Raw genomic sequence first — 22,911 nt, forward strand, 5'->3', positions numbered from 1 at the left:
CTTATTCAATACCATTTAGACATTGCTAGTACTTCCTGGTTTGGAGGCTTATCTAAGCTTCTGAAGGGGAAGCTCCAGATAGCCCAGAATAAACTGATCAGGGTAGTATTTAAGGTGAGTCCATGTACTCACATAGGCAGAGGCTGCTTTCAGGAATCAACTGGCTGCCTGTTCAGGCTAGGGTGTCCCAGATTAGACTGGGTCTGGATTAATCACGGTGTCCCAGATTAGACTGGGTCTGGTTTAATGAGGGTTTCCCAGATTAGACTGGGTCTGGTTTAATGAAGGTGTCCCAGATTAGACTGGGTTTGGTTTAATTAGGGTGTCCCAGATTAGACAGGGTCTGGTTTACAGGAGGCTTTATGGTTCTGCACCCAGATATCTGAATGACTACTTTCCCCATGTTAGGGATGCACACAATCACAGCACCAGATCAGGTGTTGCTAATGTGTGCTTATACAGGTTCAGGAGTAATGCTGGGAAAGGTACTTTCTTGTATATTGGAGCCTCCGAGTGAAATGAGTTGCCGCTGCCCATAAAAATAACGTCCTCTCTGGGCAGCTTTAAAAATAAAGTAAAAAACTGTTTTGTGCCCATATGAATGTATCCTACGATGTAACTGCAATGATGAGATAGATGTTCTTCTTTGTTTTTATGTTTTATTATCTCGCTGTCATACTGTGTTCAACCGTGTCCGATCTTGCCTAGCCATGTTGTCTCAAGAGGACCACAATGTAAATAAGTCCCAGACTGTGTGTTATCCTCCATGATGTGCATCAAGTTTTGTGTTCTTTTTTTCTTCTTTTTACGGTCGAATTAATAAACTAAACACTTCTCTCCCTCTTTCTGTCTGTCTCTGCCTCTCTCCTGTTCTCCCAGTCCCGCCCCGCGCCCTGACGCTGTTGCTCTGTTTGGCAGGGAGCCGCGGAAGGTGCTGCTGCACAAGGGCTCCACGGGGCTGGGCTTCAACATCGTGGGCGGCGAGGATGGAGAGGGCATTTTTGTCTCCTTCATCCTGGCTGGAGGACCAGCAGACCTGAGCGGAGAGCTCAGAAGGGGAGACCGCATCCTCTCGGTCAGTGGCTTACCGGTCCTGGCAACTAACTAACCAGCCAGCCAACCTGTGGCAGGGTTTACACATTGCTTTAAAATGTATAGCAAGTTGCATAGCGTATACAGTATTAGTGCATTTAAGGTGTTTTAGCACTAAAGATTTACCATCGAAGACGTGCCTTTACCAACAGACAATAACAATGGAGAGAGGAGTAGACCCAAAGTGGTAACAGGATAAATATAATAAGTTGGGCAGCATGGAATCAAAGTAAACCAAAGAGACCATTGGACCATCTTCCAGTCAAGGTCACAGCTCTCATTTAAACCAATAATCTCTTATAGCTAATGCAAGGCCCCCCATGATGACAAATAAGTACCTTTCTAGAGGGCACATCTGCTCAATGGTCCTCGTGGGATTATGAATCAGCCATTTTCTCTAGTCACAAAACTGTTCATCATGCCAAGGTCATACCTCCACTGATTGAAAACTAATCATCCAGCTGGTGATCCAGGAGAGGATAAACAGGATGAGGCTCTCCTACACATCCTTATGTCAGAGCCAGGTAGTCTTATTCCTTTGTTGGCTCAATAGCTCTGTGCTGGTTGTTCCATTGACCTGTCAATAAGGCTCCATGGTTGAGGTTCTGCCCTCTGCTATGTGTCTCAGGTGAATGGGGTGAACCTGCGGAACGCCACCCACGAGCAGGCAGCTGCAGCGCTGAAGAGGGCCGGCCAGACGGTCACCATCATCGCCCAGTACCGACCAGAAGGTAGGAGTTTCTCTGCTCTCTCTCAACCCAAACCTACCTACACCACATACTTTACATTTTAGTTGCTGTCATCCAAAGCAACTAAAGGTCTGTTTATGTGCAGTAAGGGGGCTGCTGAGCAACCGCACAAACAGCTCATTCTTTATCTTGATCTTTATGTTGTGGAACAGATGTGCTGAATAATCATCTCAGTCTTACAGAGGACTGCACTAGATGAGGGGCATACAGGTGATCTAGATAAGCAAACCAGCCTCTACAGTATTTGTATTTCTTACTTTGAAGTGTTGACCTACTAATGTAAATATTTACAATAAAGCTAAACCAATCTTTCAGAACCATGTGACATGTTAATGTCCCAAATGTTTAAACTACTGCAGTGGTGTAGGCTAGGCTACATGCACCCCTTGAAAAAGAAAAGGAGAGAGCTCAGATGAAATAATTTTAGAACCAACGTTTGGACAGCCAAGCTGTCTTCATCTGGGTACATGCAAGCCCTTACCTGGTCTGTCTTAGTTATCTTGAAGAGAGTCTGGTTCGCAAATGAGGACAGTAGGCTACAGAGCGTCTTGTGATTGGCTGACTGTGCCGGGATTCATGTTCAGGGGCTCCGCTTACATTAATACATTCGCTGTACAGCCAGGCTGAAGTGTAGAGCCAACTGCAAGGCGGGCAACCGAAGGACTGGCTGTTGTCCTTCTTTCCACGGTTTCGAGTCCAATCCTCCGTGTACAGTGTTTCCGTCTCGGCGGTCACTGTACTAGGGAAGGAAAACGGAAACAAAACAAACTGGAGTGAGGGCAGGCAGAGGGGCGCGAACATAATTACAGAGCGTGCGCGAGGATATACTAGGGAGAAGAAAGGAAAGGTGGAGGAACTTTTGAACTTCTTCAGCTACACACAAATGTGCATGGGGGATGGGCATGAATTCACAGTCGGCTGGATGTTAGGATCAGATACCACGGGCTGCGAAGTAACACAGCATTGCACTGAACAGAGGTGAGGAAATAAACAGGAGCAATTGTTGTCCCGCGCGCTCCCATTTACAGGAAAGAGGGTGGAGAGAATACAGTGGAATCAGGAACATTTACTGTAACATTTGTGTAGTCACTCAAGCTTTTGGGGTCGGTTAACGACAGTAACTTGCCATTATAGGGGTTTCTGTTGTTGCACAACCAAGTTACGGGGCAAACAAAGTATTATCTTGCCACCAAGCTAACGTTAAACCTGCGCGGTGGATTAGCTCCTGTTTGCGCCGTTTGGTAAACTCTTAGTTTAACCAAATGCTAGGATCCGTTTGGAATTATCTATAAACTAGATTGTATTTGTAGCTAACTAGCTATAGTAGTTAGTTATGTGCCCATAGCTCGCCAGTTTCCACCAAATACAGTTAGGTAAATTAGCTAGCTACGGTAACGTTAGTTAGTCAAATGATTTGAGGACGTTATCTAGCTAGCTAAAGTTAGCGTGTTAACGTTAGCATTCAACCTTTAATATAATGTCAGAGGTTATCTAAAGGTTTAGTAGCTAGGTCACGTTAGTTATAAATGTTGCATCATAGTGAACGACTTAGTAAATTACTCTCAACTAGATTGTTAGCCAGCTAACGTTACTCTTGTCAGTGTTCTTATTGATTTAGCGATAAGAAATGCCTCATTAGATAACAAACAGGTGGACACAGAGGTGTGGTCAGAGTGGAGGGTTTTGAGTAGATGGGGTGCAGCTAATGTCAGAAGTGCTTCTCGTAGCCGGTAAGGATAATTAGTTTAGCGTTAATTAAAACGCAAAAATTATCCGGCCGCGACTGTAACATGCAACTTTTGATCTCACTTTGACATTAGCTGCATCCTTATAGCCCTGACCAGAATGGAGCAGGTCCTGTCATTTCAGGAAGTGACCTCATCAGGAAACACCTTTTCAACCACCTGATTGATATGTCAGGGTGAGGCTTGACCATTTGCCAAAGCAGCAGCTACTCTTCCTGGGGTCCAGCAAAATAAAGGCAGTTTATACAATGTCATAGAACAATTCTCATATGCAGGTAACAAAGACAAACACAGCCTAATAACAAAAGCATAAAGGGCAGATCATAGGTAAATATGACATTCTTTAGAAGTAGAATCTGGTATGCATGCACACGCTGTAACAACAATTGAAAGGATATGAGCTTTAGGTCTCAGCTCTCCTCTCAGCTTGGACTATGACAGGAATGTAGGAGTCTAAGTTGTAGCTTGTTCTCTCCCATATTCCGGATACCTCCAATAACACACAAAACATCAACCTGGATCAAGGAGGGTTTAATTACTCTCCATGGGTCTGGCATTTCTGTGGGAAGAAAGGTCAGGTAATGGAGGCCAGAAAAGCTCATTGAATCAGAGTTGGATTCTGGCTCTGGAACCAGTTGGGCTAGTGGCCCAGGCCCACTAGGCTGATGTGCCTCCAAGAACAGCAAAGGGTGTCTTTTTACAGTAGATAATTAATGATGCCCCATCTACCATAGTATATGTTGCCAGTCTGTTAAATGTTTGATCTACAGGGGTCAAACAATATCTTGAAATAATGTTGTATTTGCCAGAGTGAACTCTTGTTTTATAAAATGCCTCAAGTCAATACAACAGTGCCTTTTGTAGTATCGTGCCTGTCTACTGTTGTATCCTTCAGGACAATCTGATCAGTATCTGTTAAAGTCTAGCGCTGGCAATATTTAACCAGACCTAGATGGATGAGTCAAGAGTGCACTAAGATCTGTGGCCAATAACTCAGCTGGCGTCCTGAGCTCAGACATGACATGTCCTTAGCCTGGGTCTATTCAGAGGAGGGACCCGGACCGTTGTAGAGGACAGTCAGTCAGTCAGGAGTAAGTGGAGTGTAAATGCTGCTTCATGCTGGGCTCACTGCCTGGACTCCTCTCTCTCAGGGGCAGGAGCCCGGCCGTCCACTCCACAGACCTCTGATGGAAGGCCAGCACTGAAGAATACATGAGCTGAACTCACAGCAGAGAGTAGAGACTGCACCCTTTCATACTTACTGGACTGCCACCAAATGTCACTCTAACTCTCAATTGTAACATTGAGTGGAATGGAGAGGTGCATAGTGTACTCTCATGCCCCCCCTCCCTCTCTGTCACTGGGGTAGAATTACAGTAGACCTTATCCCTGCCCCGGCGAGGGGTTTCACAGCGACAAGACTAGGCTAAATGTCAACCCCAGCAACTCATTTCACGAATGAGGGTAGTCCAGGTTTACATGTTCATGTTATAGCACTGGGAAAGTAGTCCCAACCTAGACTAACCCAGAGAACATGGCAACATAGCACTGTAAACTTATATTACAAACACATGCCCGGGCTGTTTCATGACAGGATCAAGAGTGGAGCAGGCAGCCCCCGACAAAAAAATAAAAGACAGTACAGCTAATAAGGACAAGCAGTAGGATATGGCGAGATGCAGAAATGACCCAGTTTCTGTTCTTGTCTCCCTGTACTTATTCCTTAGGGATCATTCCAAAATGTACTCTCCTATCGTACTTATTCCAATAAGAGTTTGTGCTTTTTGGTGGTGTAGATTTGAAGACTGTTGTTGTTTTGACTTGTTGGTTATGGTGTTTGGGACTTGGTTATGGACTCAGCTCCATATCAGGTTGCGGTGCTTCAATCCCCTCTGAAAGCCAAGCTGACTGCAGACTACAGCTGTTTTCTCTGTTGTTACATGTGTTCCCTGTGGAGCCTGGCAGCTGGAGGGGGGCTGCAGGGTGGTCCTGCCCCTCAGTCTCTCTCTGGTGGTTAGGACTGAAGGGATGACTGACAATGGATATAGCGCTGCTTACAGACCTTTAGGAGTGAGGGCCCCACCACCCCCACCCACTACACTCTCTTCTCCATTGCTCTGGGGAGCGTTGACTAACGATGTGGTGTGTTGATATTCTTGGAAATAGGACACTAATGTCTGGGTCTCTCCTTCAGTCTTTTTTCTTGTCCCTCCCGCCCTCTTATATCCTTGCTTCCGGCAGTTTTCCTTTTTCTCCCCTCCCTTGTCTGAGAGCCAAGTGGACTAGTCTGCCTGGCTGCTTCCGCATAGGCTGCTCTGTGGCTCCTGATAGTGCCTGGGCGTTGCCCCTAGTTACAGGCAGGTGGTGTCGGGTTACCTCACCTTGCTGTGCCATCCTCCTGTATCGTTAAGCCGCAGCCAGAGAGAGGGAGCAGGGCGGAGACTAAACATCATGCCTCGGGAGTGGTTTCTGTTTGCTTTGAATCCTCTCTACTTCGGGTTTCGGCTGGGGGGGTAGAGTTGAGGCTGGGGACCTACTGCCAGAGAGAATGACCTTTTTTTCACATCTGATATGGTTTATTTACGGATAAACTGGAGTAGCCTAAATCATCATTAGAGGAAAGGTTGTTTCTGAGGTTAGGCTACCTTTAGAACATTGATTTCTGATCATTCTCATATTGGAAAGTGTTTCCATCCAGCCGACTGATTTCTAAGGTGAGTGAAACCCTTACAGGGATGGGAGTCAGACTCATTGCACAACAATATTTTGTGTTAAAGCAACTCTGTTCTAAAAGTATAACCTTTTGAAGTTGATACGTACTGAATGTCCCTTAGTTTGTCGATAGTGGTAACTTCAGAGGCAATGGTATGTGGTCGGTTATCACTCAATGGAATGAATGGCATCTTGTCCAGTATGTTACTGTCAATGTGGAACCTCTGACACAATATTGTTGGAATCAATGTTTTGCTTCCACGTATATTTGCTTTATCTTGCCTTATCTCATGTGGTGGGGACTCCAGATACAAACGTTGGTTGCGGCACTCCACTAACACCATTGTGGTTCTGACGTTTACATGGTTCTCATCACAAGTACTTGTTTTTCAATCAGCGTCTGTTGATTTTGATCTTGATGAGTGCATGTTTAATGAGGAGGCTTAGGTGGATTCATATATCAGGAAGCAGTGGATTTATACACCATGACAAATGGTCATCCATTCAAACGGGTTGGACTGGCTTTCAAACGTGTTGGTGGCTAGCTTCCTTTGGAAAAAATCATGTTTGAGTTCCATGTTGAACGTACTTAATTAATTTGCATAATCAATGACCTGACAGGAGATATTAGTGGATGTGTGAGGCAGAGACATGATGAAGCTCCATCTGGTCCTGAGGTAATGAATCAGGCTGAAAAGAGCCGCTACTGAACCACCACTCTCACACTGCTCACCCGAGTGCTGAGCCACACATTCAATGGCCAGGAGACGCTAGTAGTCGACTTCATAAAGCAAGATCGTCGCCTCGCTTCAAGTCCTTAGGAAACTATGCAGTAATTCGTTTTTTAATGTATTTCTTACATTGTTAGCCCAGAAAATCTTAAGTGTTATTACATACTATTGGATATAAGAGCGACGTCAACTTACCAACATTACGACCAGGAATACGACTTTCCCGAAGCAGATCTTTTGTTCAGACCTCCCCCTGGACATTGGATCTAATCCCAGAGGCCGATCCAAAACAACGTTGTCGCCGCAGGAGAGGCAGACGGAGCGGCCTCCTGGTCAGACTTATAAGGCGAGCATACCATCCACCGCTTCCGAGCATATTACTTGCCAATGTCCAGTTTCCAGACAACAAGGTGGACAAAATTTGGGCACAGGTTGCCTTCCAGAGAGACATCAGAGATTATAATATTCTCTGTTTCACGGAAACATGGCTCACTCAGGATATGTTGTCAGAGTCGGTTCAGCCACCCGGTTTCTTCACGCATTGCACCAACAGAAACAAACATCTCTCTGGTAAGAAGAAGGACGGGGGTGTATGCCTCATGATTAACGACTCGTGGTGGAATCATAACAACATACAGGAACTCAAGTCCTTTTGTTCACCTGACCTAGAATTCCTTACAATATAATGCCGACTGCATTATCTCCCAAGATAATTATTTTTGATTATAGTCACAGCCGTATAAGCCGCAAATCTGACCATTACTCCATCTTGTTGCTCCCCTCCTGTAGCCAGAATCTAAAACAGTAAGTGCCCGTACTTAGGTCTATCCAACCCTGGTCTGACCAATCGGATTCCACGCTTCAAGATTGCTTTGATCACGTGGACTGGGATATGTTCCAGGTAGCCTGAGACAATAACATCGACGTATACGCTGACTCGGTGAGTGAGTTTATTAGTAAGTGCATTGGAGACGTTGTACGCTCTGTGACGATTTAAACATAACAGAATACAAAACAGTGTAGTTATTCCCTCCGCAAGGCAATTAAACAAGCAAAGCGTCAGTATAGCGACAAAGTAGAGTCACAATTCACCGGCTCAACCACGAGACGTATGTGGCAGGGTCTACAGACAATCACGGATTACAAAAAGAAAACCAGCCCTGTCGTGGACATCGACATCTTGCTCCCAGACAAATTAAACAACTTTGCGCGCTTTGAGGCCATACAGTGCCACCGACACGGCCCGTTACCAAAGACTGTGGGCTCTCCTCCGTGGCCGATGTGAGTAAAACATTTAAACGTGTTAACCCTCGCAAGGCTGCCGGCCCAGACGGCATCCCTAGCCGCGTCCTCAGAGCATGCGCAGACCAGTTGGCTGGTGTGTTTACGGATATATTCAATCAATCCCTATCCCAGTCTGCTGTCCCCACATGCTTCAAGATGGCCACCATTGTTCCTGTTCCCAAGAAAGCGAAGGTAACTGAACTAAATGACTATCGCCCCGTAGCACTCACTTCTGTCATCATCAAGTGCTTTGAGAGGCAAGTCAAGGATCATATAACCTCCACCCTACCTGATACCCTAGACCCACTCCAATTTGCTTACTGCCCCAATAGGTCCACAGACGATGCAATTGCCATCACAGTGCCCTAAACCATCTGGACTAGAGGAATACTTCTGTAAGAATGCTGTTCATTGACTACAGCTCAGCATTCAACACCATCGTACCCTCAACTCATCATTAAGCTTGAGACCCTGGGTCTCGACCCCACCCTGTGCAACTGGGTCCTGGACCTTCTGACTCTCCGCCCCCAGGTGGTGAAGATAGGAAACATCTCCACTCCGCTGATCCTCAACACTGGGTCCCCACAAGGGTGCGTTCTCAGCCCTCTCCTGTACTCCCTGTTTACCCATGACTACGTGGCCATGCATGCCTCCAACTCAATCATCAAGTTTGCAAACAACACTACAGTGGTAGGCTTGATTACCAACGACAAGACAGCCTACAGGGTGGAGGTGAGGGCCCTCGGAGTGTGGTGTCATAAAAACAACCTCACTCAACGTCAACAAAACAAAGGAGATGATCGCGGATTTCATGTAACAGCATAGGGAGCACCCCCCCCCATCCACAACAACGGGACAGCAGTGGAGAAGGTGGAAACTGGTAAGTTCCTCGGTGTACACATCACGGACAAACTGAAATGGTCCACCCACACAGACAGCGTGGTGAAGACGGCGCAAGAGCGCCTCTTCAACCTCAGGAGGCTGAAGAAATTTGGCTTGTCACCTAAAACCCTCAAACTTTTACAGATGCACAATCGAGAGCATCCTGTCGGGCTGTATCACAGCCCGGTACGGCAACTGCACCGCCCTCAACCGCAAGGCTCTCCAGAGAGAGCCCGCATCACCGGGGGCAAACTACCTGCCCTCCATGACACCTACAGCACCCGATGTCACAGGAAGGCCAAAAAGATAATCAAGGACATCAACCACCCGAGCCACTGCCTGTTCACCCCGCTATCATCCAGAAGGCGAGGTCAGTACAGGTGCATCAAAGCTGGGATCGAGAGACTGAAAAACAGCTTCTATCTCAAGGCCATCAGACAGTTAAACAGCCATCACAAACATGGAGAGGCTGCTGCCAACATACAGACTCAAATCACTGGCCACTTTAATAAATGGATTTAATAAAGGTATCGCTAGTCACTTTAAATGATCCTACTTTAATAATGTTTACATATCCTACATTACTCATCTCGTGTGTGTCTATACTGTATTTTATACCATCTATTGTATTTTGCCTATGCCGCACAGCCATCGCAAATCCATATTTTCATATGTACATTTTCTTATTCCATCCCCTTACATTGTATATAAGGTAGTCGCATAAGCACAAGCATTTCGCTACACTCAAATTAACATCTGCTAACCATGTGTATGTGACCAATAAAATTTGATTTGACATTATTGCAGGCTATGAGTGTTGTCACACTTCGAGCTGGAAAGTGGTGCAATGATATTTTTAGGCGCTGTATGTGAGAATGAAATGGGGAGAAACACGGAAGTGTTAGGGTGTTCGGTAACTTATATTTGAATAACTTAAATATTCATATGAAGTATTCACTTTTATATCTGTATTCATGAGTTTCTAGTGGATAGACCATATGGTTCAAGAGAAAATAGACAAATCAATGTTATAACATTTCTGGTCGTTTACTGGTAAACATTGAAAGTTACCAGTATTTTACCCTACCTTTGCAAACCTAATGTGTGTCATTGCGGATATGGACACAGTTTTTCTGTCCCTGCAAGTGCATCAACCGTACATCCGATTGTGTGTGAGATTTAAAGGGGGAGAAACTGTGTGTGACATTCTGACTTGACACCATTTGTGTGTCCCTGCAGAGTACAGCCGGTTTGAGTCCAAGATCCACGACCTGAGGGAACAGATGATGAACAGCAGCATGAGCTCTGGGTCGGGCTCCCTGCGCACCAGCGAGAAACGCTCCCTCTATGTCAGGTATCAGAAAAACACACACAAACCTCCCTGCGCACCAGCGAGAAACGCTCCATCAGGTATCAGAACACACACACAAACCTCCCTGCGCACCAGCGAGAAACGCTCCATCAGGTATCAGAACACACACACAAACCTCCCCGCGCACCAGCGAGAAACGCTCCCTCTATGTCAGGTATCAGAACACAAACCTCCCTGCGCACCAGCGATAAACGTTCCATCAGGTATCAGAACACACACACAAACCTCCCTGCGCACCAGCGAGAAACGCCCCGTCTACGTCAGGTACCAGAACACACACAAACAGTACACACAGCTCCCAAACTCATCACATTTAGCTCATCACTCACAAATACAAAGATTTTTCATAATCACAAAGTAGGTCATCATTAGACTATCAGATGCCAAATATCTGATTAATTTGATGAGAAAGCTTTTCTGTTGGATGCCACACATTAACTATTTTACAAATAGCACATCCTATGACTGGCAAAAGTTCTGCTGGTATCATAATGTTATCACGCTGTGGGCATGAAGCCAAACTGTATGGAACCCCAGCCAGTAAGCCAACCAGCCAGTCAGTCAGGAAGAGCAACAGGTGGCAGGCAGGTCTCTCGCTCTCTCTGCTATAATGAGTGCAGCTGCCTGATTCAGGACAGGAAGGGCTCTGGGTGGGTCATGGTGAAAAGGATTCATCTATGATGTAACACTCATGTCCTAAGTACTGGAACCATATTTCAAGTTAAGTGCTGTTTAGCAGCTTCATGTGAGCCCAATATGTAGGCTGCAATAATGAACACTTTCAGATCCTATTTGATGGAGATTCTTGACAGAGAAAGAAGCATCTTACTATGAACACAAGCCAGATCAAAATACTTAGTGTAATCGGTTTAATGTACTAAAGGGGGGGAAAATGTAAATGAAAAAAGTAAGATTCTTCTGCTGTGTGATTTGACCATTCGTGTTGTCCCCCAGCAAGACTGTAGCTCACTGGGCCACCTGTAGACAGCGTAAACCAGGATGACTAATGCTCTATAAGACTCCTGTCAGCCAGGGAGAACCATCCTCTCCTTTCATCTGTGTGGGTGACTAAGCATACAGTTATGGAGGAAAAGGCTGTGTCTGTTTTAGCCCACTGCAGCAGCCTCTGGAATGTAAGGAGGCCTCTCCAGTGCTCACACACACTCCAACAACACACACACACACACACACACACACACACACACACACACACACACACACACACACACACACACACACACACACACACACACACACACCCAGGGTGTGTCTGAATGCCTGTGTGAGGGGAGGCAGTCATGCAACCTGGCAGTAAGACTCAATACCATTACCTGCAGGTAGCTAGTAGCAGGGCAGTCTGAATACTTCAGACCAGGCAACCAGTAGGGAGAACACACTGGACCTTCAGACCAGGCAACCAGTAGGGAGAACACATTGGACCTTCAGACCAGGCAACCAGTAGGGAGAACACACTGGTAATAGTAACTCCACACTGGACCTTCAGACAAGGCAACCAGTAGGGAGAACACACCGGACCTTCAGAACAGGCAACCAGTAGGGAGAACACACTGGTAATAGTAACTCCACAATGGACCTTCAGACCAGGCAACCAGTAGGGAGAACACACTGGTAATAGTAACTCCACAATGGACCTTCAGACCAGGCAACCAGTAGGGAGAACACACTGGACCTTCAGACCAGGCAACCAGTAGGGAGAACACACTGGTAATAGTAACTGCACACTGGACCTTCAGACCAGGCAACCAGTAGGGAGAACACACTGGTAATAGTAACTCCACACTGGACCTTCAGACCAGGCAACCAGTAGGGAGAACACACTGGTAATAGTAACTCCACACTGGACCTTCAGACCAGGCAACCAGTAGGGAGAACACACTGGACCTTCAGACCAGGCAACCAGTAGGGAGAACACACTGGTAATAGTAACTGCACACTGGACCTTCAGACCAGGCAACCAGTAGGGAGAACACACTGGTAATAGTAACTGCACACTGGACCACGTAGTGTCCTGTAGATCCAGGTCAGATTGGTGAAACCTGTAGAGCAGGAATTCCTCCCTGTAAAATAGCAGTGGTTGACCTGTCTGACAGAGAACAGACAGCCCGCAGCAGCATAGCTGTCTTCAATAGAAACTGGCAACAAAGAAGCCAGTGTCTGTTTTGCAATAACATTGTCAAGTTTCATCATGAGAAGCAGTGGGTTTTAAACTTCATAACCTGTTACTAGTATGGTGCAGTAATATGTTGAGTGATTGACTCTTACACCCCTCTGTCTCTCGCTCTCTCTGTGTGTCTTTCTCGCTCTCTCTGTGTGTCTCGTGTGTGTGTATGTGTGTGTGTGTGTAGAGCTCTGTTTGACTACGACCGGACCAGAGACAGCTGTCTGCCCAGCCAGGGCCTGAGCTTCTCCTATGGGGACATCCTGCATGTCATCAACGCCTCCGATGACGAGTGGTGGCAGGCACGCCTGGTCACGCCCCACGGGGAGAGCGAGCAGATCGGGGTCATTCCAAGCAAGAAGAGGTATCCTCAGCACCCCCATTTACTATCCAAAATGTGCAGCTGTTGTGACGTTCAAAGGGCCTCAGTAAACGATTTGAAATGGGTCTTTTCTATGCAGGGTGGAGAAGAAAGAGCGAGCGAGGTTAAAAACAGTCAAGTTCCACGCCAGGACGGGCATGATCGAGTCCAACCGGGTGAGTGTGGAGGGTGGCTCTCTGGTTCTCCTGCCTGGCAGTGGGGACCTAAGGAGCTGACCCACTTCCCCCTCCCTGAGGCAGGCAATGTGGGAACAGGAGCAGGTAGCAGGGACCAAGCTACTCACTGGAGCTAGTGCAGGAAACTAAAGACTCACAATACATTACATTGCAGACAGGCTACCAAACCGGCTCATGCTTAATAATTATGTAATAAGGTCCGAGGAGGGTGTGCTATATAGCCAATATATCACGGCTAAGGGCTGTTCTTAAGCACGACGCAACGTGGAGTGCCTGGACACAGCCCTTAGCCGTGGTATATTGACCATATACCACAAACCCCTGAGGTGCCTTATTGTTATTATAAACTGGTTACCAACGTAATTAGGGCAGTAAAAATAAATGTTTTGTCATGCCCGTGGTATATGGTCTGATAGACCATGGCTGTCAGCCAATCAGCATTCAAGGCTCGAACCACCCAGTTTATAACGCTTAATAAGAACTGTCCTATCTAAGTGCATTAGTGTTTTTTTTGTTTATGTGATATATAATCCGTGTACATCAGGCAATGTATGAAACAGCTGGTTCACAAATCTAGGCTCTCGTTGGTCAATTATTGATTGGCTAAGTGTTATCACATGATGTTCATGTAATATTTTAACCCTGTCATTCACACTCCTGTAATGATATAAGAAAGCAATTTCAGCTTCTATATACCGTTTCTAGGATAAAAATGGAAGTAGCATCTCCCCTTTGCAAAAGTGTTCCATTCATTTCACCCTGGTTATCTGCCTTAATTTATTGTTACATTTTTGTCTGTTTTATTTCATTTTGCATGTGTGTTCGGTGTCCACGTTGAACAAAAACATTGTTGTGTTTTTTGTTTCACCCCCCCCCCCCCATCACACCCCCCCCCCCCCCCCCCCCCCATCATCATGCACATCTCCAAGCAGTCAATCAAAATAAAGCGCAAAAAAAGCTTCAACCTCTCACACAAGTTCCCGTTTTACAAGAGCAAGGAGAATATTGTGCAGGAGTTGGAGTCTGAACGTGAGTACCCAACGTGTGATAACAGAGGGTTTTGCTTTTCGCGCTTTTCCTCTCCGCTTCATCTCTCCACTCACCTCTGGGAGCAGACCGTGGCTGTCTTTCCCCTCTCATTTAATCACCCAGAGAGGACCCACACAGACCCAGGCCTGGGGTTCAGGTGTCGGCCTCTCTCTGGTGTCCGTCTGTCTGTCCTCTGGTGGAGACTCCAGGTGTGTTCTGCTGGCTGCCAGGGCATGTGCGTGTCTGGCTGCACTAACACAGTAACGGTGTACTGCTTCTAGAGGCCTTGATACACCCCCACTATTTACTGCTGCCCAGTCAATCCTCATCCACACAGTCACTGACCCACAGAGCTAGAATTAACTGGACGGCAGCACTAAAAAGCATTAAGACCAACGGGTCAAAATCCCATCCTTAATGGGACTGACTGTTTCTAATTGAAAAGGGCATTTGGTTTTCACTGGGAATAGAGTAGGGTTTAGGGAGCACAGTGCCTTGTGTTGGTCCCCCCCATCTCCCAACGAGCAGCACAGCACACCTCCCTTGCTCTCGGCCTGTTCCAGCGCTCACTAACCTCTTCTTCTTCTTCCTGTCTGCCTCTTCTCTCTCTGTTTCTGCTCTCACCTGTCGGGACACTCAGGACTTCCCAGGGTTAAGCGATGACTTTTATGGATCAAAGAGTTTGAGTAAGTGTGTGGTTGGACTGGCACACTGCAGCTGCTGTCCCCTGAGCGCCGAGCTAAATGCCTGTTCAATGCAGACCCGACTGGCAATGGCTGCAACACACACATGCGCTTTCTCTTGCTTACATGCTTACATACATACATACACACACACACCCCCTAGGGTAAGAGTACAAGCGTTAGACCTCGTCTGACTTCCTCCTCCCCTGTAGGGATTTGACTATGAAAGTTTAGCAGGGCATTGTCAGAGTGATTACTTGGAAGAACCTAGTATCTCCCTCCCTTCACTTACTGTACAGGGTTTGCTTTTCCTATCCTGTTTTTCCCTGTTAGCCAGCCGAGCTGACTGCCCAGTGCCCACGCATCCTTGTTAACAGGCTAACCTCCACTGTTTTCTTTTGCTTGTCCTGACATTGTATGTGCCGTTACAGATTCAGGCCCCTCCGTAGGAAACATAGGCAAGGGACTGCAGGGTCAGTTGGGACTTTGTGAAAGGAAACACTTCATTTCCTATTGCTGCCACCTCCAACCACTTCCCCCTATAGAGAGTGATGTCACTCTGAACAAGGCTGTTGTTTTCTTTGGGGTTAAGCAGTGGGACAACGGGGGGATTCGTTTTTTTCTTCTTGATGTTCTGAGACTGGTGAACCTTTTTTTTTTTTCGCCAAAATGATTGTGGCTACTACAACCACTGACCGGTTTAAACTTTCCCCACCCTAAACATGTTCTTCTCCTTGCAGAATGCCTGACGTCAAACACCAGCGACAGTGAAAGCAGCTCAAGTAAGCAACTGTGTTTTTCTTCAACAAAAAGATGTTAATGCCTTGTTTCTAAGATGATCCACCTAAATGAAAAGCATGCTGCACGTCATTACGCCCGTATCCAGAACTTATTTGAGTCTGTGCTGTAGTTAGCTGGCATTCCACTGAGGTGGTATCAGGCACTTAGTTGGAAAACCTTCTCTTATGTGCTGTTATGGAAAATGTGACTGCATGAAAAGACTACTTGAAACTACTATCAACCACATCTGGTCATCCATTGTCATGGGATTATAATAAAGACGACATACTGTTTTCTTCCTTTCTGCTATTCAGAGGGCCAGGAAGACACAATTCTCTCATACGAGCCAGTGATTCGACAGGAGAGTAAGTATAATATACGTATATATTTGTTCTCTGTGTAGAAGAGGGTTGGTGACCATTAATGCTTATCTTTATTCCAGTGTTTGCAGACATTAGTTCTGACCTGCTTCCTCCTCTCGTTTGCAGTTCATTACACGAGGCCTGTGATCATCTTAGGCCCAATGAAAGACCGAGTTAACGATGACCTGATTTCAGAGTTCTCGCACAAGTTTGGCTCCTGCGTTCCTCGTGAGTAGACCACTCCGCAACATGCATCACATTGTCACAGCAGTGTATGTAAACGCTGTGTTTTAGTGACCGCTCTAACCGTCATTTGAACTGGTCTCTCTCTGTGCAGACACGACACGTCCGCAGCGGGAGAACGAGATGGACGGCCAGGACTACCACTTTGTGGGCTCGCGGGAGCAGATGGAGAAGGACATTCAGGATAATAAGTTCATTGAGGCAGGCCAGTTCAATGAGAACCTCTATGGGACCAGCATCTTGTCTGTCAGAGCAGTGGCCGAGAGGGTATGGAGGCACGCACACACACACACACACACACCATAAATGTACAGCATACAGGGATGCAAACTCGTCACTTTTCTGCGATATTTGCTGGTTTGATCTCAAAATAGGTAATCCACATGAATCATGTAGATCCGTATTCAAAATAAAATAAGTCTGACAGCAGGTGCTCAGCACCTATTGAGATATAAAAGAGACTCACAGATCTTGTCTTCTTCTCCCTGTGTGATCAGTAAATAAATGTGACTTCTCCTCCCCATTACTGTCTCCCCTGATAGCTACTTTATTGAGGAACAATGTACTTGCCTTTGATATGTGGTTGTCCCACCTAGCTATCTCAAGATGAATGCACTGACTTTTTAAGTCGCTCTGGATAAGAGCGTCTGCTAAATTACTCACATTTACATTACATTTTTACATTTTGTTTCTCAAATAAATGAATGACTGACTGAGCACAGAATGCATCCCTCCGCGTCCTACAAATAGAATATCAAACTAAGTTCAGAGCGTGATGTCCGATATGTCATCAGAATGAATATTGGTTACCCAGAAATAAAATCCTCACGCGAAAGTTTGGCATTTAGTCGGTCCAGGAGAGATTATATCAGAATGCTTCATCTAGTCTCACCGGTGACTTCTGTGAGCAGCCTACCGAGCCATTAGCCTCCTCAGCTGCTTCTCTCTGTCCATTCTGTCTGCGCATCTCCATTAGGTTGAAATGTTATTTAGCCGTGATGGCGTGCTGAGGGTGTGCAGACAGTGATGATGCTTCTGTTACATTTGTCTAGTTATTGGAGCAGCTCGCAGCGCGAGCAAAGTGAATACGTACCTTTAAATTCGCCCGTTAGAACAAGCAGGCCAGTCTGCTAGGCTTTGCTGTCACGCAGCCATAGAGGAAAAACAGAGCACAGTGACAGTAATGCTTGGCTATTATATCACTGAAAACCATGAATTTCTAGGCCAAACCAGTCAAAAGTTATGCTCCATATTAACGGAGCTACCTTCTCCCTTTTCTACTGCGAATTGGTGCACATTTTACATAAGGAACCATGTCGCGGGCTATTTTTGGTTAGATAACTAACAACCTTGTTTAGTTATGTTACCTGGCTAGCTAGCTAACAACATGGTACCTTAGCTATGCACACATTTGGATGGCACAGGACAAACAGAAAAGTGATAGCCTACTCAAAAAGATGCTTCAAAGGTAGGATGCATATGCTTAATCAATTTCATTTTAAGCAAAATCTGGTATCACAATACTACTTGGTATTGTGATACTTGGCCTGGGTTCACATCGTTAGTAAAATGTTGGTATTGTGATAACCCCAATCTGAAAATAGGGAAATTCTTACAGCGTACAGAATTTCTGCATGTTTCTGTTTGGAAAAACTGTCACCTTTTTGGGTTCTCATAGGTTTGCATCCAGGGTTAATTTCTGATTCATTCTTAATGGATGTAGAGCCTTATAGAGTATGTGGTATTTTCATACTTACCTGCTCCTTCTCTCTTTCCTCTTCCTGCAGGGAAAACATTGTATCCTGGACGTGTCTGGGAACGCTATAAAGCGACTGCAACAAGCACAACTTTATTCGATTGCAATTTTCATCAAACCAAAATCCATTGAAGCTCTTATGTAAGTGTGTGTTCTTGGAACTAATAAACTGTTAAAAGCATTGCACTTTACTGTTAACTCCATACAACAATCACTTCCTGTACTGCACAATCATGTCTTGTGTTGCAGGGACATGAATAAGAGACAGACTTACGAACAAGCTAATAAAGTCTTTGATAAAGCGATTAAGCTTGAACAAGAGTTTGGAGAATTTTTCACAGGTAAATCCGCTAGTTATTACATTTTTTCACAGATGCTAAATATTTTAGATGAGCTTGTATTGTAGTGTGAGTAGGAATCTTAATGCATTGATGCACTCATGGTATTTGTGTGTGTCTCTCTACAGCCATTGTACAGGGTGATTCGCTAGAGGAGATCTACAACAAAATCAAGATGATCATTGAGGAACAGTCGGGCCCCTACATCTGGATACCTTCTTCAGAGAAGCTCTGAGCTCCCCAGCTGTACCCCTCTGTCGGCGCAGAGCCCCCCTCCCGACACCCTGCCCGTCCCCCGAAGAGCTCCTCCCTCCCCCTTTTTTGCAGATATGTTTCATATCAAGTTTTAGTGTCATCATTATGTTAATCTCAAATGAAAACAAGTCTTATCACCATTTCTGTGACTGTGCGCACCCCTGCATGAGTTTCTCAGCAAATCCATTCAAGACTGGAAATGCCATTTCAAATGAATTTGTCATTTTAAAACAAAACAAGGGAAAGGCAAAATGAATCGTTCTTTGTGAAATGGGACTGACAGTTGAAGATCAGAATGTTTTACAGACGACGCTGGAGTGAGGAGGAGTTAGGGATTCAGGAGAAGTTGCAGGGGAAGGGAGACCAATCATACAAGTTGGAACACTGTAAATGTTCATCAAATCACATTTTTAAAAAAGACACGCAAGATGAGAAGCAAAGACCACTTAGGGTTTTTTTCTACAAGGACTGGATAATATCAAGCCCAGCTGATGGTACTGTTGGAGTTATCGCTCTTCTTTGTAATTACTGAAGAAATTGGTGGAGAAGCCTACAGACTGGTGATCTACCAGCTTGCTGTTTGATCAGCTGATACAGACCTCTTGGGAGGCAGAACCAATGGAAGAAATTAGTTATGAATCTACATTTATATAATGAAATCACAAGGTAAATTATCAAATCCTACTGCGATTTTACTACATATTAAAAACTACACGTTTTACACTTCACTAGAATTGTCTACTTGGAGGGCTGTTAGATTTTTTTTTGAAGTTTTTTTTTTTTGCTTGTGGTTTTTAGCTGCTCTGTGTAAAGGATGGGGGTAGAGAAGTGTAAAGGGGCTCTCTGCAAAACACCAAATTGCCTTACATCAAATACAAATTGTTATATTACTACCTGTACTTTGAGGGAAGCTATAATTAATTGACAATGAAAAAAACAGATGGAACTTTTTATTTTAAATGTTGACTTTTTCTGCGTTGTCTCCTGACTTCCAGGAGGCCTAACTTGTGAGTGCAATAGACGAACGCATCGCACTTCTGTGGATTTCTATCTTCCCCCTGTATTCTTTTTGACCCTTTTCTTGTTGTAATTTAAGAATTGATTGGATTTCAATTTAGGCAGCCATAGCTCCCTCACCCACGTTGAGCAGCAGATCACCCTATTACACTCTCTACCTTCCAGGAGGAGTGCGTCTTCTGATTGAATGGTCACATGGTATTGTCCTGAATATGCCATCATGAAGGTGGCCTTAAAAACGGGTAGAACAAGACAATACTTGTATTGGATGTCCTAACAAAGAGGCAATTTAACCTGCTTTTGGATTGTCCCATTTCCCTCCACCCAAAATAACACTAAAGAGGGGTTTGATTAAAACCTACATTGCATTCGGAAAGTATTCAGACTTGACTTTTTTTCACATTTTGTTACATTACAGCCTTATTTTAAAATTGATTAAATCATTTTTTTCTCATCAATCAACACACAATACCCCATAATGACAAAGCGAAAACAGGTTTTTAGAAAGTTGTGCAAATGTATTAGAAACAGAAATGCCTTACTTACATAAGTATTCAGACCCTTTGCTATGAAACTCGAAATTAAGCTCAGGTGCATCCTGTTTCCATTGATCATCCTTGATGTTTCTACAACTTGATTAGAATCCACCTGTGGTAAATTCAATTGATTGGACATGATTTAGAAAGGCACAAAACTGTGTGTGTATATATATAAGGCCCCACAGTTGACAGTGCATGTCACAGCAAAAACCAAGCCATGAAGTTGAAGGAATTGTCTGTAGAGCTCAGAGATAGGATTGTGTCGAGGCACAGATCTGGGGAAGGGTACCAAAACAGTTCTGCAGCATTGAAGGTCCCCAAGAACACAGTGGCCTCCATTCTTATATGGAAGAAGTTTGGAATCACCAAGACTCTTCCTAGAGCTGGCCGATCGGCCAAGCTGAGCAATCGTGGGAGAAGTGCCTTGGTCAGGGAGGTGACCATGAACCCAATGGTCACTCTGACAGAGCTCCAGAGTTCCTCTGTGGAGATGGGAGAACCTTCCAGAAGGACAACCATCTTTGTAGCACTCCACCAATCAGGCCTTTATGGTAGAGTGGCCAGACTGAAGCCACTCCTCAGTAAAAGGCACATGACAGCCTGCTTGGAGTTGTCCAAAAGACACCTAAAGACTGACTGAGAAACAAGTTTCTCTGGTCTGATGAAACCAAGACTGAACTATTTGGCCTGAATGCCAAGCATCACACCTAAAGGAAACCTGGCACCATCTCTACGGTGAAGCATGGTGGTGGTGGCAGCATCATGCTTTTGGGATGTTTTTCAGCGGTAGGGACTGGGAGACTAGTCAGGATCGAGGGAAAGATGAACGGAGCAAAGTACAGAGAGATCCTTGATGAAAACCTGCTCCAGAGCACTCAGGACCTCAGACTGGGGCGAAGGATCACCTTCCAACTGGACAACGACCCTAAGCACACAGCCAAGACAACGCAGGAGTGGCTTCGGGACAAGTCTCTGAATGGCCCGGCCAGAGCCCGGACTTGAACCCGATCGAACATCTCTGGCGAGACCTGAAAATAGCTGTGCAGTGACGCTTCCCATCCAACCTGACAGAGCTTGAGAGGATCTGCAGAGAAGAATGGGAAAATCTCCCCAAATACAGGAGTGCCAAGCTTGTAGCGTCATACCCAAGACAAATCGAGGCTGTAATTGCTGCCAAAGGGGCTTCAACAAACTACTGAGTAAAGGTTCTGAATACTTATGTAAATGTGATATTTAAGTTTTATATATATATATATATACACATTTGCTAACATTTAAAAAACTTTTGATTTGTCATTATGGGGTTATTGTGTGTAGATTTTAAGTATTTAATAAATTTTAGAATAAGGCTGTGACTTAACAAAATGTAAAAAAAAAAAAATTCAAGGGGTCTGAATACTTTCTGAATACACTGTATATGCTCTGTGTATCTAAAGTTTTTAAATAATTTTTGAATTAGTTCTGGGCATGTGTTGAACCACTGTGTTATGAACCCAATGGCATGTCTGGGGCGAGCTAGGTCAGCTCAGGAATCTAACACAGATTTAATTTCCCCTGTGACTGAAATGCCATGTTTCAAGGAGGAGAGTTCAAAGCTGTTAAATGTGAATGAGAGTAATTGACTGAACGATCTGAGTGATTTTAAAGGCATTTGCATTGAACTATTTAATAAGCGAATGTAATATGTCTATCTTATGATGCGGTGAAGCTTTGTGAAGACCACTTCTGTGGTAAACCCTTGCCTGAGTTGGCTGTATGGATTCAACAGGATTGAAATGACCTGCCCCATCTCCCTTTGTGGATCTTGGCACTGTGTGTTTGTGTACATGTGAGGGGACTTGTTGAAGAATAAGGAATGCTGTGGCCCCCTACCCTGTGAACATTTTGATTTTCCACCTTTTTTTGGTTGAGGGGAAAGGGTTTTCCTCAGATGCCTGAGAGCCAGACCATCTTCTATATGCCCACAGGAAGTTGTCACCTAGCCCTCTGGGTCCCCTACTTCCCCCTAAAGCACCTGTACCTGAAGGCATTTTCTGAACAGGTGTGCCCACCTGCCAGGCACCACTGCTAAACCAGCTGTCATTACCTGTGTCAAAACCAGAGTTCAGGGAATAACCGAAGGGAACAGAGCCATTTATAAACTGCATACAGACTGTTTCAAAGGGTGTGGTAGCTGTCAAATGTAAATATGCCCCCAGCAGATCCCCCTCACCTGTGCTTCATGCATGTGTGAAACAAACTGGGGCAAAACATGTTTTATAGATCACAAATGTCAGGTAAGTAAACTGAGCTATTCTGATATAATTTCCATACAAATGTGCTGTAATGTTGGTATTTCTCTATAGACAAATCTTCAGCTGCCTATTGGGAAAATGTTTGTCAGTTGGGAATGTAATTCCCTCAAGTAGGGCCCGTCTACATGTTATTTCTTGTGGAAAATGGTGTCTGGGTGTATAGATTAAAACAATTATGTAAAAAATGAAGATGAGAGACAGGCAGCAACCTACAAGGTGATATTCCAGAAACCATGAGGTGCATTGATCATTATCTCATTTAGAACTGCTCCTCAGCTGTGTTTCAACTATACACCAGACTGTTAACGTCT

The 22,911-nt window shown here is 45.1% G+C and overlaps 1 protein-coding gene across 3 annotated transcripts in view; it reads left to right on the top strand.

The window, feature by feature from the left end:
* LOC120062327 (disks large homolog 3-like) overlaps positions 1-19,931 on the top strand; it is a 129,498-nt gene extending 109,567 nt beyond the window's left edge. Inside the window, exons 13-25 of one of the 3 annotated variants that reach the window (XM_039012210.1) lie at positions 880-1,075; positions 1,721-1,823; positions 10,435-10,549; positions 12,934-13,110; positions 13,208-13,283; positions 14,237-14,333; positions 15,757-15,798; positions 16,111-16,161; positions 16,285-16,386; positions 16,496-16,668; positions 18,189-18,298; positions 18,407-18,498; positions 18,624-19,931. In XM_039012210.1, the coding sequence (XP_038868138.1) occupies positions 880-1,075; positions 1,721-1,823; positions 10,435-10,549; positions 12,934-13,110; positions 13,208-13,283; positions 14,237-14,333; positions 15,757-15,798; positions 16,111-16,161; positions 16,285-16,386; positions 16,496-16,668; positions 18,189-18,298; positions 18,407-18,498; positions 18,624-18,730 (1,441 nt within the window). In that variant the 3' untranslated portion in view covers positions 18,731-19,931. Of the gene's footprint in view, positions 1-879; positions 1,076-1,720; positions 1,824-2,452; positions 2,820-6,081; positions 6,301-10,434; positions 10,550-12,933; positions 13,111-13,207; positions 13,284-14,233; positions 14,334-15,756; positions 15,799-16,110; positions 16,162-16,284; positions 16,387-16,495; positions 16,669-18,188; positions 18,299-18,406; positions 18,499-18,623 lie in introns of those variants that run through there. The other 2 variants (XM_039012208.1, XM_039012209.1) reach the window with 2 other exon arrangements.
* Positions 19,932-22,911: the final 2,980 nt, after the last annotated feature.

Source organism: Salvelinus namaycush, chromosome 17, assembly GCF_016432855.1.
Source record: "Salvelinus namaycush isolate Seneca chromosome 17, SaNama_1.0, whole genome shotgun sequence".
In the NCBI taxonomy this organism is placed as follows: Eukaryota; Metazoa; Chordata; class Actinopteri; order Salmoniformes; family Salmonidae; genus Salvelinus; species Salvelinus namaycush.